Source organism: Miniopterus natalensis, chromosome 2 (assembly GCF_054644295.1).
Source record: "Miniopterus natalensis isolate mMinNat1 chromosome 2, mMinNat1.hap1, whole genome shotgun sequence".
Taxonomy (NCBI): Eukaryota; Metazoa; Chordata; class Mammalia; order Chiroptera; family Miniopteridae; genus Miniopterus; species Miniopterus natalensis.
The window spans coordinates 172,284,919-172,299,701 of NC_142082.1; the positions used below are offsets into that span (position 1 = coordinate 172,284,919).

General features: G+C 36.9%; 1 protein-coding gene across 1 annotated transcript in view; it reads left to right on the forward strand.

The window, feature by feature from the left end:
- Positions 1-14,783, forward strand: part of SCYL2 (SCY1 like pseudokinase 2) — a 54,292-nt gene extending 39,509 nt beyond the window's left edge. Inside the window, exons 12-18 of the mRNA XM_087814854.1 lie at positions 929-1,061; positions 2,856-2,974; positions 7,230-7,330; positions 8,565-8,631; positions 8,778-8,870; positions 10,135-10,254; positions 11,262-14,783. Coding sequence (XP_087670980.1) covers positions 929-1,061; positions 2,856-2,974; positions 7,230-7,330; positions 8,565-8,631; positions 8,778-8,870; positions 10,135-10,254; positions 11,262-11,903 — 1,275 coding nt within the window. The 3' untranslated portion in view covers positions 11,904-14,783. The remainder of the gene's footprint in view (positions 1-928; positions 1,062-2,855; positions 2,975-7,229; positions 7,331-8,564; positions 8,632-8,777; positions 8,871-10,134; positions 10,255-11,261) is intronic.

Here is a 14,783-nt window from a genome sequence, read left to right on the forward strand (position 1 = left end):
AAAGTAAACTGTTTTTTCTAGTTCCTTCTTATATGTATATATGTGTATATATACATAGACACATTACATATATAAAGAATGCAACAACTTTCCTTTTATAAAACTAAAGCAAGTTTAGCCTTTAAATATCATTTTGAATTTATTATATCCCTTGTGTTTGAGTTTCAGAAAACAATTACTGTTTTTCAGAAAATTTTTTTCACTTTTCTTGCAGAAATACAGTGCTTTGTAAACTAAATTGTTTTCTGCTTTTTTTAGTTCACTTTTTTTGAAAAGTGCAGTTTTATTGATAAGATCCTGGCTTAGAGTATTCTATCTTAACAAATTCCAGCTAAAAAAATAGTGTGAAATATTTATCAAAATAATCAAGTAAATGATAGAATTTTGATAAAAGAGCTCCTGAATATCAGGTTTTAATAACTGTATTAAAGATGTATTTAGAAATGTAAAACTTCATATGGGACAAATACAGATTCTCTTTACATGTTGTTAAACTATTTAGTTTAAGAATGAATTGAACCTGAGTTATAGAAAAATACTGGAAGCCCAGTAAAATTGATTACTTGGTGGGAGAATGTAGTCCTTTTCATGATTCAGATTCGCCCAAAGAAATGTTCTTGGTAAACACACATAGTAAAGCTTCTTAAGTGCATACCACTTTATTTAAAATGATACAAGATTGAAGTCATTCCTTATCTTTAGCTGACTAGTGTCCTGGTAAAGCCATTATAAATTTTTTCTGAAACCAGTCAGGGGTTAGTAAGTATGTGAATTTCCTGTGTTAATAAAGAATGAGCACTTTTCAGCCTCCTTTTATTCTTGAGTTATCTTTAACATGCATCAATGTGAAGGTTAAGTTTACACTTAAATACTCTGCTCTAGATGGCAAAGACTTTAAATGACTAATGCAATTTACCTCTTTTAATAGGTTCGTGTCAATTCATTAGTGTGCTTAGGGAAGATTTTGGAGTACTTGGATAAGTGGTTTGTACTTGATGACATCCTGCCCTTCTTACAACAGATTCCATCCAAGGAACCTGCAGTCCTCATGGGGATTTTAGGTAGCTGAAAACTTAATGTCATTTGATACTACTTCATCATTTTAAAGTCATGCAAATAAAACTTTCACTCTGTAGAACCATTGTATTTGCCTTTCCCATATATAGCATTTAGTAATTGAAGAATGATGGGATAAATGCCATGATGCAGCTTTTCTTTGTGCTGTGCTAATTTCAGCAAAAGCCGTCGAGCCTTGACATTTACAAAGGAATGAGACATTTGGGAATCCTAGCTTCACAAATACCATGATAGCATATAGTTTTCCCTGTAAAATGGTACCAAAAAGGAGGCAAGCAAAGCTACTTGAAATACTGATACTGGTCTTAATGGTAATACCTAATGTTTATTTGGTACCCAATTTGTAAGAAGCACTATGCTAAATATTTTCTCTGCATTATCTTATTTTGCCTTCTCCAAAATCCAGTGAGATATGGGTACTGCTATTTCTGTTTTACAATAGTAAACTGAGGCTCAGAAGTGAAGTAAGTTTTTGAAGATTACAGAACTGATAAGTGATAGGGCAGGTTTTTAATTTATATATGTTTAAATCTTAAGCACTGTGCTTCACTGCTAAGGGATGTGCTGATGAAGCATATTAGCCCTACAGCACGTTCTATTCTATCAGTATAATTACAGATTACTTTGTTGAGAAACTCTGAAACTGCTTATAGTTAAAACTGTGAGAGTCCAATCTGGAAATGATGGAGGTCTACTGTACTAATAGAAACAGACATAACTATGGAATCACAAAAACAACAAAAAGTTCTCTTTTTACTAAATTTGAAGTTCTTTGTTAATTTTGAAGAAAAATTATATTAGCCATGTATTTTTAACATCTACTGTGGTGTCTGGTCTATAGAAAGCCGTCAGTAAATATTTGTAGGAATGGTCAGCAAGTAATTTATTGTGGACCTCTGGAGTTGTAGAACTTTTAGGGACATGGCATGAAACTTTTGAGCTCAAAGAAATCAGTCTTCTTGAGAAAGGAGTTTGTCATAGTGGAAAGAGCCCTAGCGCCAATCTGTTTCTTCATCTGTCAAATGAGGATGACAAAAAATCCTTATAAATGGAGTCTTGTGAGAACTCAGTGAGACAGCTGAAGAGAAAGTAATTAGCATAGTGCCTAGCAAATAAGCATTCAGTAGGTTCTCAGTAAAGATATTCTTTAAGTATATAAGTGAAGTGTACATTAACAGAATAATAAGAGATGGTGTGCTTTCCAGCTTCGGATTATGTACAAAATGCTTACAACACACAAACTTTAGAGAGTGGGGAGTAAATGTGCTCGGTTGACCAAGGGAAGGCTTTGTGGGATAGGTGTAGCCAGCAGTCTCAGAGGTCCAGTCAATAGGCAGTCATGGGGGGGGATCGTGTGGAGCTGAATTATGTTACTAAGGTTCAGACATGTGGAGCATCGTATGTGTAGGAGCGATACCTGCATACTTGACATGGATGCCTCCATTGAGTGTGAGGTCCGAAATACATCCTTAGATGTGTTCAGGGTAGATGTAACCTTACTGCTGTGCTATAAGGGCTGTTCCTACTTCTGATAGGCTTTTAGTGATACACCGTTGTTAAATGTGCTCTTAAACCAAAGAATGCAGGATAAATATGCCACGGTGTTTGCATCTAAACTGATGGCAGAGCTGAGATCGTTCTGTGCCTCAGGTAGGAGCACCCTCATCCTAAGCGCTAGGGAAAACTTGTAACTGTACCGATTGTCAGGAGAGTTCATGTAGATAAGTTGTTTTTCTAATTTCTATTAATTTGAATTATAAACTTATTCCTTTTATCAGGCATTTACAAATGTACTTTCACTCATAAGAAGTTGGGAATCACCAAAGAGCAGCTGGCTGGGAAAGTATTGCCTCATCTGATTCCTCTGAGTATTGAAAATAATCTTAATCTCAATCAGGTAGGAGTGGCTTTGTGCTTTATTCAGTTTATTCAGGTTACTGTTCCTTGGCACTAACTATATTACAAGGAAAGCTATGTCCCAGGGTTAAGTGGAAGCTTGTGGGTTGGGGTTCCGGAGTGTGTGAGGTGGAGAGCGGGCTGTTGGAGGCTTCATGGCAGATGGAAGACGTGTAGGAGTTGGGGCTACTTTACATTTGGGTCTGGGAAGTTTACATGAACAAAGAAATGTTAATGTAATGTGTCTGGGATGTGTGTTCATTTTGCTACATGGCAAGTCATCGCAAACTGGATGGTTTAAAACAACAAGCACTAAAAAACCCAAAAAACAAGAAAAACAGCAAGCACTGATTATCTCAGTTTCTGAGTCGGCCAAGCCGGAGCATGGATTCTCCGCTCAGTTTCTCTTCTACAGTCAAAGGCAGGGTCTCATCTGAAAGCTCAGCTGGTGTAAGGATCTGCTTCTAAGCCCCTCACATGGTTTTTGGCAGGGTTCAGTTCCTTTCGGGCTGTTGGACCGAGGGCCTCAGTCTCTAGGTCTCTCTCAGCTGGATGCCACTGTCAGTTCCTTGCTTCGTGGGTCTCTAACATGGCAACTTGTTTTATCAAAGCTGGAAAGAGAATCTGCTAGAAAGACGGACGTTACAGTCTTACAGTACAGTCAAGGAAGTGACATTCCATTACCTTTGCCGTGTTCTGTTGGTTACGGGCAGATCTCAGGCCCTGCCTGTGTCTCGCAGATGAGGGTTACACAAGGGCCTGAGCGGCAGAGCAAGGAGATAATTATGAACCATCCTAGCCTGCCTGCACTGGGGATGAATAAGCCAGTTAGACTGGGGTGCCCGTAATACAACGGGTGTAGTGGGAGAGAGAGAGGTGAGACTAGAGTAGATAGGTTTTGAAGGCCTGTATGGGTTAGACACTTGAACTTTCATTTTGTGGTAAATGTTTGAGCAAAGGGGTAATATGCTCAGAGTATTATAGAATTCCTCTCTGCGTACTTCTGTTATTGTTATCACAGCTATGTACTTATGTGTGTGACTCTCTCGAAAGGCTGGTTATTATACCTTATTCTTCACTGTAGCTCCAGCAGTTGGTACAGTGCCAGGAACAAAAATATTTATTGGGCCCAGCCAGCGTGGCTCAGTGGTTGAGCATCAACCCATGAACCAGTACATCATGGTTCGATTCCCAGGCTGAGCACATGCCTGGGTTGCAGGCTTGATCCCCAGTGGGGGACGTGCAGGAGGCAGGCGATCAATGATTCTCTATCATCATTGATGTTTCTATCTCTCTCTCCCTCTCTCTTCCTCTCTCTGAAATCAACAAAAATATATATTTTAAAAAAATTAATTGAGAGAAAAATTGAGGTACAGAGTAATGATGCATTTTGTTCACCACAGAACTGTTGTTTAATGAAGTGTAATGGAAAGGACTGGGAAGGGTTACTGTTAAACTGAGTTCAGAAGTGGATAGACAGGCAAGATTTGGAATTAGGACTGAAAGTGAATTAGAGCAAAGCGGGGAGTTAAGCAGGAGAACTTCGGGCATAGGCGAGACTGCTGAGTGCATGGAGTTTTAGAAGTAGAGAAGTGTATGGCATGAATCAGTTCCAAAATTTCAGTGAAGTGATGGGGGTAAACCTCTGAAAGTTTGTGTTCCTAGATTTTAGTTTTTGGCTTGATAGTTTCTTTATATCTTGGGTGGCATGGTTGAGGTTATGATTGGCAAAAAAGGGACACAGTGAATATTGGTCATATGTCCAAGATAGTCTTCAACTTTGGGCCATTTCTGTTCTTAGTTTTTATATTTATGATTTAGGTGTTTAAAAATACTTCCAAATGCTTATTTTAGGATATATAATTTAATTTGAAACGTGGTGTTAGTTTTCTTCAGCTTTATGGTTGATTTTTTTTTTTTTTTTTAGTGGCTATTTTCATCAACAGAAATACTTTGATTCATATCTTCTGCTATTTTACAGTAGTTAGCATGGTCTGACTTAGAATGGTCTGCTTTCCTATTCATTTTATGGACAGAATTCCCAATTCAAGACTGCCCTCTTCTGTCAGTTCTGATTTAAAATGATCTAAATGTATTATGCATTATGTGAGAAAGACAGGTAACAGGAAAATACATTTTTAGCATTTGATTAAAAAACAACAAATTCCATGCAGCAATCAAAACACATACCCAACTTGTATTCAGGGAGGGTTTCTAAGACCACTCCCAGATTCAGGGATTCCCTAGGAGGACTCCCAGGCCTCAGCATATAGTTGTACTCATGGGTGATTTCTCATGGTAAAAGAATAAAAAGGAAAATCGACAAGGGGAGAAGGCTGAGAGGACACAGTGGGAACTGGGGGCAGGCTCAAGCTTCCAGAGTCAGCTCCTGCTGAAGTTGCACGGGATGCGCTTGATTTCCCCGGTAATAAGTTGTGACAATATGTGTGAAATGTTGCCAAGCAGAGAAGCTCATCAGACTCAGTGCCTAGAGTTTTTATTGGGAGCTGATCAAGCAGCACCCTCTGCCCATCATGTGCTCAAATTCCAGACTCCCAGAAGGAAAGTGGGTGTATAGCATAAAACATATTCTTTGTATAGTGCAGGCACAGTGAGCCACTATCCTCAGTTAATGGTAGGAATCCTCTGAGGTCCTGGACACCAGCCAAGGGCCAGCCTTATAAGCAGGGTTTTCCAAGGATAGCAGTTCAAACCTGTGTTAACTCTTGTGCACCAACTACATGCAATATGGATGCATTTCACAAACATAATGAGCGAATGAAGGAAAACACAGAAGAGGATCTGCTGAATGATTCCATTTATATAAAATACAAAAGCAGTCAGAACTACATGCTAGAAACCAGACTAGTATTTACTCATAGAGCGGGTAGTGGGGGAGTGTGTGTAAATGACTGGAAGAGAGCAGAAGGAAGCTTCTGGGTGCTGCCAGTGTTCTGTTTCTTCATGTGCTACTGGTTAAGTTTGTGATTTTTTTCAGATGTGCACTTGTATGTATACTTTTCTGTTAGTATGTTATACTTTATTAAAAAGTTTTAGAAACTAATCAGCAGAGAGTCGTTCATGGTAAGGAAAGATGTCTTTTGTTACTCTCATGGTAAGACAAAGGATAGATCTATGGTAGAGCATGGTGAGAGGCAATGTCTGTGGTTGAGAAGAGCAGAGCTTTGGAGACAGTATGGATTCTACTTCTGCCATGTAAGTTATTTAGGATCTCTGAATAAGTTATTTTCTCTCTTTTTCTCTCTCTCTCTTTTAATCCTCCCTGAGGACATGCTTATTGATTTTAGAAAGAGGGTGAGGGAAGGTGAGAGAGAGAGAAACATCGATGGGCTGCCTCCCATATGCTCCCCCACCAGGGATTGAACCCGCAACCTAGGTATGTGTCCTTACTCGGAACTGAACCCGCAACCTTTTCAGTGTACAGGATGATGCTCCAGCCAACTGAGCCCCACCGGCCAGGGCAGTTACTTAATCTCTTGATGAGCCTGAGTTTCCTCATTTATAAAATAGAAATATTAAAAAGCCAACTTTGAAGAGTTGTGAGGATTATTGAAATAGTGTATGTATAAGCACTCAGCACAAAGATGTATTTATGAGATTTGGGGAGGGGAAGAAAGCAGTTTCTGGATTTTTCCTGTAATATATGGTACTATTCAAATAAATTATTTATGATGATCCTGAAGGGGACCATAAGAATTACTTAACCAAAGTTTAACCACTATGTTAAGACATAGTGTTAGATTTACTTTATGAACTTTAATTATTTGGAAGTTAGATTGTATACATTTAGTATTTCTAACTTTTTAGAAAACAAGATTTACTTTTATAACAATCTGAATACACAGCAATTTTTTATGCATTATTAAGCAGATTGCTTCTAGATATGCACAAGTTTAGATGTTCAATTTTTGGATTATTCTAGGAAAATCAGTATGTAATAACTGCTGAGGAACTTAAATAAGACCTCTGAATAATAGGTGTTAGACAGTAAGGATATAAAATTAATTGAGACATGTTTTCTGGATCTTAAAAGTCTCATCAACTAGATCACCACCATACTAAGACATTGTTAAAGCTTGCTATGATATGCTGAATTTAAACACACTTTTTGTGACATCAATTCCATGAGTAGGTCATATTCCAGTAAAAACAGAGATGATTATGTTTCACTTGCTGAATTATCATTTGTTGCTAACTTGAAACATTATAACCATATCAATTTCTTGTTATACCAGTTCAATTCTTTCATTTCCGTCATTAAAGAGATGCTTAATAGATTGGAGTCTGAACATAAGACTAAACTGGAGCAACTTCACATAATGCAAGAACAGCAGAAGTAAGTAGGTTGTATGTGAATTTCGCATGGTCTGGATGTGAGATTAAAGTTAGCTCCTGATTAATTTTCTGAAGTATGGACTAGAAAAATTGATGGATTTCAGCTTGACTATATGTAAAGCATTAAAAAAAAAAATTTCCAGCATATTAAATTGAACTGAGTTAAAATAGAACATTTGTTGAATATCTAATGTCATTCTGAGTACAAGAGTATAATATGATACAATTTTAGCATTTTTTCTACATAGAAGAAATTCTGTTTCTTAGAAAATCTCTTGTCAGTGTTACCCACTGGCATTGTAAACTCAGCATGCTGATCATGAAGAGCACCAATACTTTAAAACCTTGCTGTTTTAATTTCCCCCTTTCTCTTTTCTCTAACTCCAGGAACATTTTAGAGCATTCATTTTCTGTTCAGAGGAAGAAGGGAAGGGTGAAAATTATGCACTGGAGAACGCAGATTATTAAAATAAAATCTTCGCTCTATTCTTTGCCTTTGGCTGGGGGAGGGGAATGGACAAACGAACATGGTTTTAGGATACTTGTTAAACTCTCACCCTAAGTCAAAGACATCTGAAAATCAGTAGAATTGATATCAGTCATGAGCAAGGTTCCAAGGTAGAAACCTCTTAGCTCCTGCCCCAATGTACAATGAAGCTATGGAAGTAAACACACAAGGTGTATTGCCTGGGTGTGCTCCAGGTATCTGTGATGTATGTTTATGACGCTTGGTAGATTGACTCTATAAATGTAGAAATGCTAAAAAATAACTTTAAAAAATTTATAACAGAAAATCTTAATATCCAGTATTTATACTTGGGGTATAAATGGACCACCTCGCCTTCCTCTTGTTCCAGGGTGTGGGTCTGGGCCACATCACAGTGATCTTAGTATTCATTGGAGAGTCACAGATTCTGAACTTTTCCCACATTATATCTTACCTCTCAGTGTGTAAACTGACGGTAAGAACCACGCTTGCCTGGTTTTATGACATCCTGAGTAAATGTTCCAGTAAATTTCAAACGCCAAGTTAAAAGAAAGACTGCTATACACATATTCATTTGGGGGCAGGCAGGCATCACTACTAGTAAATAGCACTGGACTCTCTGTAAAGAAAAGTTGCAGTGTGTTTAGGTTCTGACAGATTCCATGTGGATGAACTATTTTTAGCATGAGTATTTTTAAAATATGCTTTTCTTTTTATTGCTTTGTCATAATTCTCAACTCTCCTGCAGATCTTTGGATATAGGAAATCAAATGAATGCTTCTGAGGAGACAAAAGTTACAAATGTTGGGTCTCAGGTATGAAGATATTTAGCTTATTTAAGTTTTTGTAAAAAGTGCTTGACAGTGTGTGTCCTTTGGGGGGGGGGGTTTGATCTTTAAGAAGTAAAATCACAAATTTTTTTGACATCATTCAAGCAGTTGACTTTTTTCTGTTTCACCAGATTGACAAAGTTTTTAACAACACTGGAGCAGACCTTCTGACTGGTGGTGAGTCAGAAAATAAAGAGGATGTGTTAAAGAATAAGCATAAAAAAGTAAGTTTTCTGTTTTTGTTTGTTAATTCTCACCCGAGGACATTTTTTTCATTTATTTAGGGAGGGTGGGAGGGGGGGAGAGATGTGGAGAGCGAGAGAGGGAGAAACATTGATGTGAAAGAGACACATCGATTGGTTGCCTCCTGCATGCACCCCAACTGGGGCCAGGGATCGAGCCTGCAACCCAGGTAAGTGTCCTTGACTGAGAATTGAACCCTAGACCCTTCAGTGTGAGGGCCAGTGCTCTAACCACTGAGCCACACCAGCCAGGACAAGAGTAAGTTTCTTTACTACTATTTTTTTTTATTACTCACATATATTATAGGACTACCTATAAACCACAGACTTCTGTTGGGAAATAACTGTTTAGCATCTTAACAAGAAACATTCTTTAATTATTTTTATGAAATTTGAAAGTTATCAGTGGAACATGAGCTGATCCGTGCTGAGCATAAACATGCTTACCATTTTAGTTGCTTTGTTATAGCCTCCCACAGGGTAACATTCCTGGACTGTCGAACTCCTTTTTCTTTTCTGCGTTATTTGGCTAGTTACACCCCTTGGTAAATTCTGTCTTTTCTTTCCTGCTTCTGATTTTGAATAATAAACTATAAAATTATACTTTCCAAGTAAATATTGGTTAACATCCAGTATAAAGGTACATCAATTTTGAATTTCTGCTGAGGGCAATTTACTTCTTTTCATTCACAACTAAGAGTACTTGTGTGTGTGAAGCCATGGAGCTACTGGACAGCGCGGCTTACAAAATCCTGAGACATGCTGTGAGCTTATGTTTAGCAGGGTTGTTAAAAGAAACAGACAAATGTCAGACTTGATGCCGGCATTGGGAAAGAAGCTGTTCACTTCTTCCTTAGCTTTTTGATGAGTTCCTAAAATGTTTTTGGAGTGAGATAGAGTTGAATAAGAATCTCCCGATTTTGTAAAATTAAATCACCTAATCATAGTCTCATTGTCTGGAAAAATACGATTCTCATGAATGGTTTTAAAATAATTGTTTTCATACTGGAAATAGTTTTTCACAGATTCTTTGAGTTTCTACCTAAAGTTAATTATCTTTTTGTGGTTTGTTTAAAGTTAATTAGAAATACAACTTACCCGTAGCAATCATCAATACAGGAGCAGTTTGCAAACTATTTGGTATTGTCGAACATACCAAGACATACGTGACAAACAAAGAAATCTTCTGTTTTACAAATGGAATATAAAGTTGCCAGTTAATTGTTTTATTTTGTTTTGTTTTAAGGCATCACTTACACTTGAAGAAAAACAAAAGTTAGCAAAAGAACAGGAGCAGGCACAGAAGTTGAAAAGCCAGCAGCCTCTTAAACCCCAAGTGCACACACCTATTGCTCCAGTCAAACAGGTCAGAGCTCATTTCTTTTTTTTTTAAGCTTAAGGAGTAAGGCAGTGTAGAATGGAATTTGCTTATTGGAGTTTGTATAAAAATGTATTTTAAAGAATACTTTAATATGCAGTTTCTAAGAAGTATGGGCATAAAGGATTTTCCAACAACTCTTCAATAACCTGCCTGGTGTATAATGTTTTGTGATAGTGCTTGTTACCAGTAAAGAGGAAGCTAGATGAACAGGAGGGTGTTTTTTGGTTTTATTAAAAATATTAGGTCTCAGCACTATTCATTTTGAAATGATCAGGAATATAATATTCATGCATTTATGTATTTTTGAGCAAAAAATAATTTTCAAATTTGGTTCTTCAATTATTCTTGGGTTGGTACCTTGATTTAGGAATACTTTTTATATGCCCTGACCAGTAATTATTTCCTGCTATGATCCAGGCAGCGTTGTAGGTGCTGGTACTGTGGCAGTGATTAAAGTCCCTGCTTGGAGAGTTTACATTCTTACTGGTTTCAGAAATAACTTTCTCTTGAAAGGTTTCTTTAAATTATTTTTTGTTGTCTCTTAATCACTAGAATTCTGAGAAAAATTTTTGTGTGCCAGGAGCAAAATCCAGAATATTCTCTAGTTACTTATATAATAATTAAGAAAACAAATTTTCACAAAATTTTGATAAAGTTCAGAATATAAAAATAATAAAGTATCCTTTTTTGTAATACAGATTTACTAATGAGAAGAATGCAGTTCTATTTGGGGGAAGGTGGGAGAGACAACATTTCATTTGAGTTCAAAATTAGTGTTCCCTATTAGCAATTGACTACAAATGTTCATTTGTGAAAAAACATACAAAAATATGTATTGGCAGGTTGGATTTGGCCTGTGGACCATGGTTTGACAAGTTGGTATAGACTGTTGAGCTTAATTTTAACTCGTCCTTTATAATCTATCAAATGTTTACTAATTGTGAAGTAATTTGGGATTCTTGGAGATGAAGTAATTCCCTCATATCTTTCAGACTAAGGACTTGACAGAGACATTGATGGATAACATGTCATCTCTGAGCAGCCTGTCTGTTAGCACCCCTAAAAGTTCTGCTTCAAGCACCTTCACTTCCGTTCCTTCCATGGGCCTTGGCATGATGTTTTCTACACCAATTGATAATACAAAGAGAAATTTGACAAATGGCCTAAATGCTAACATGGGATTTCAGACTTCGGGATTCAACATGCCGCTTAATACAAACCAGAACTACTTCAGTGGTCCAAGCACACCTGGAGTGACGATGACGATGGGAGCGCCTTCCACTTTGCCAAGCTTCAGTGCTGTGGGGGTTCCACCTGCCGGTGCAAAGCAGGCTCAGCAAAGACCTCCAGATATGTCTGCTCTTAATAATCTCTTTGGTCCTCAGAAACCCAAAGTTAGCATGAACCAGTTATCACAACAGAAACCAACTCAGTGGCTCACTCAGTTTGCGCCGCCTCAGGGGTCCCCGGGTACGGGCAGCGCAGCAGTGGGAACGCAGGCGAACGTGATCGGACAGACGGCCTTCGGTGTGCAGGCGAACCCTTTCTTTAACCCACAGAGCTTTGCGCAGCCCCCACCTGCTATGACCAGCAGCAGTTCAGCTAGCAATGATTTAAAGGATCTGTTTGGGTGAGGTGTATTGCTCTTATTTTTGAAGGATTACTTCAGTTTTAATCATGGGTGAACTGATTTATATCTTTATATGGTTGGCTTGGAGGAACTACTACTATGGGAAAAGGAATGGTTCTACGACAAAAACACCTGTTTCCATGCCAGTGTCGTAGCCGTATGGCCTCCTCTAACAGTTGAGTTTTTTAAAGCATTGAGGATTTTTTCTCTCTTACCATACTGTCTTCAGGTTTTTAAAAGACCTAACCTGTACCAATCTCAAAGATACCTAAGTATCTTGAATAGCAGAATTTTTAAATCAAATGTTTATTTTGCTTGTAAATCTTAGTGTTATTTTAAAAAATTGAGTTGATGGTAATTGCAAGTTTTATCTATTAAATACTACATGGTGCACAGTCTGCCTTCACAAGTCATTAGTCTTCATTTTAATATGTGAACAATCTTGATGCTGTATCGATCTGTTTGCATTTAGTATGACTGAGAAAATCGTAAGCATAAGAAGAAAGGGATCAGGTCACTTGCTTTTTCCAATCTTCTCAGATGAACTAATGTTAGTACAAAAGACTGAGCAAATACTGCAAAATTTAACGTACCTTAGATTTCATTGGTTCAAACTAAACGCATTATTAGCCATCTTAAATGCAAACTAATCATTGTAAATTATATTTTAGCATGGTCTGCCTCAAATAGTAATGTATTTTTCTGCATTCCCTTGGATATATTTAGAACCACTTTTTCCTGTGGTATCACAGACAGAAGAGGTATGTACTGATGTGTACAGATATTTGACAAAGCCCTCTGATGTGATTTGCCCAACTACTGCCTTCATATTTCACTTGAAGTCCAATTTCTGAGGTTGCAGTATATAGGAATTGCATTTTCAAACGCAGATTTGTAAGAATTGAATTATATTTAATGAGTAAACTTTTGAGATTTCTGCTGTATTGTTTCGAATGTAATAAACTTTACTTCTATAAAAATGAGCCGTTGTATCTCCTGGCTACAACAGATTAATTTTGAGCTTATCATGGTAAAGTCTGACCTCATCAATTACTACAACTGAAGTCTGCTGCTTTTCTAGGAATTTCAGAACCTTTTGTTCAAGCGTTGTAAGTGGTATTTTTAGGAAGGAAGGAAGAAGTTCCTCTAGCAGGAAACATGCTTTAGTTTTCAAAGCCTGCCCAGTGCTTTTCTCTGATTTGCCGATTACTCACTCAGTCGCAGATGGAGCCTCGTGCTGTAAATGTGATTTGTGTTTTGTTAGATTCTCTTCCTCGGTTTTGGGATAGCTTTAAAATGACCTCTCAGAGAAATACAGTTAGTTGCTGCTGTAGAATTTGTGGTTTTTTTAAATATCTGAGGCCAGCAATTATTGACAATAAATCATACACTGTTAAGTGTGCTGATACTAAGCTTATTCAGTGAAATATATGTGTGTACACACACTAAATATATCATTGGCCATACAGTACTTGATTACAAAGTGTAATTTGATGATAATATTGCTGGTGGCATTCAGTAAGAACATACTTTAAAAAAATCGAGTCAGCTTTGCCTCTGGGTTCTGTGTGAGCTGCCCTGTGCTATATGGTTTAGAAAAAGGACTCGGAGGGATGCTGACGAAGCAGCCAAGAAGTGGAACAGGACCCAGTGTCCTGCCAGAGACGTTCACACCTGGACCGGATTATGTCTTGTTTGTAACACAATATTAATACTTCTCTTGGGAAAAGTTTACATATGGAATAAAATTGCTTAATGTTAATTGTTCTTTGTAACAATTCAGTAGTCACTGTTCATTAGAAAATTGCTTTTTATTTTGTAAAATACCTTGATGTCAGTGTGTTGAACTTTTAGTTAGAAGGAAAGCTTAATATAATATATACTTTCAACTTCTAAGTACGAAAATAGGTTATTTGAAAAAATATATGTAATTCTTAGGTAATTTTCACATCTTAAAATTTGCTCATTTATTGAGGTAATGGTGCTACATATCTACTTTTTTTTTTTCTTGAAGGTATTTTATTTACATCATTTCCATCAATTGAACTGTTACCATTGCCTTTTTTTGTTGAGAAATTGCCTCTGAAAAAGTTCTATTTTTAGGTTTGTATTTCTATGTGAACAGAATTTTCAAAGTGCTAGATCACCTTAAAAGTTATTTCAGATATTGACAGATTTTAAGTTTCTTGTGCTTAGAGTAGAAAATTGGTAGGTTAAAAAGCACCTGTAGACAGAAACTATAAGGTTCCCTCCTATTTGAATTGGCTCCTGTAATGCGGAAGCGTGTGGTATGTGTAGAGGATGCATGAAAGGAAATGGAAGTGGACCATGCACTTGGTTGGGTTTGATTTGTTTGTTTGTTTTTGTTTTTATTTTGAAATGCTTATAACCCTTCATTTCACCTGAATGAGTCAAGGAAGTAGATTTTTGTTATGTTGTTGTTTTTTTAAACCTGTGAAATACCTCACACGGTTGCTCTTACATATTAAAGAGAAAGGTATGTGAAAGTACCTGAGAGCAAGTACAGAGTATGCACCAAATAAATTTAGCTTTGATAAAACTTTCCATATTAAGTTGTGATTTCATGCTTTGTGATTTACTGGTCTTGAAATAATTTTAGAGCAAAACAAATCTATAAGAATTCAAACTACTGTATAGGAATTTAAAAGATTCCACCAGTGGCTTTCAAACTGTGACATTCACTAAGAAATTTATAATACAAATCAGTATATAAAATATAGACCTGAAACAAAAGTTTCAGAAAATGTCTTAAATTTTTAATTCTATCCTATTTATTAAAAGAAAAGAAAGAAAAAGAAGAAAGCTGGTTACAGTCTCTAAAAGGATTTCACATTGTAGTTTGAATAAAAGTGAAGTAATTCAG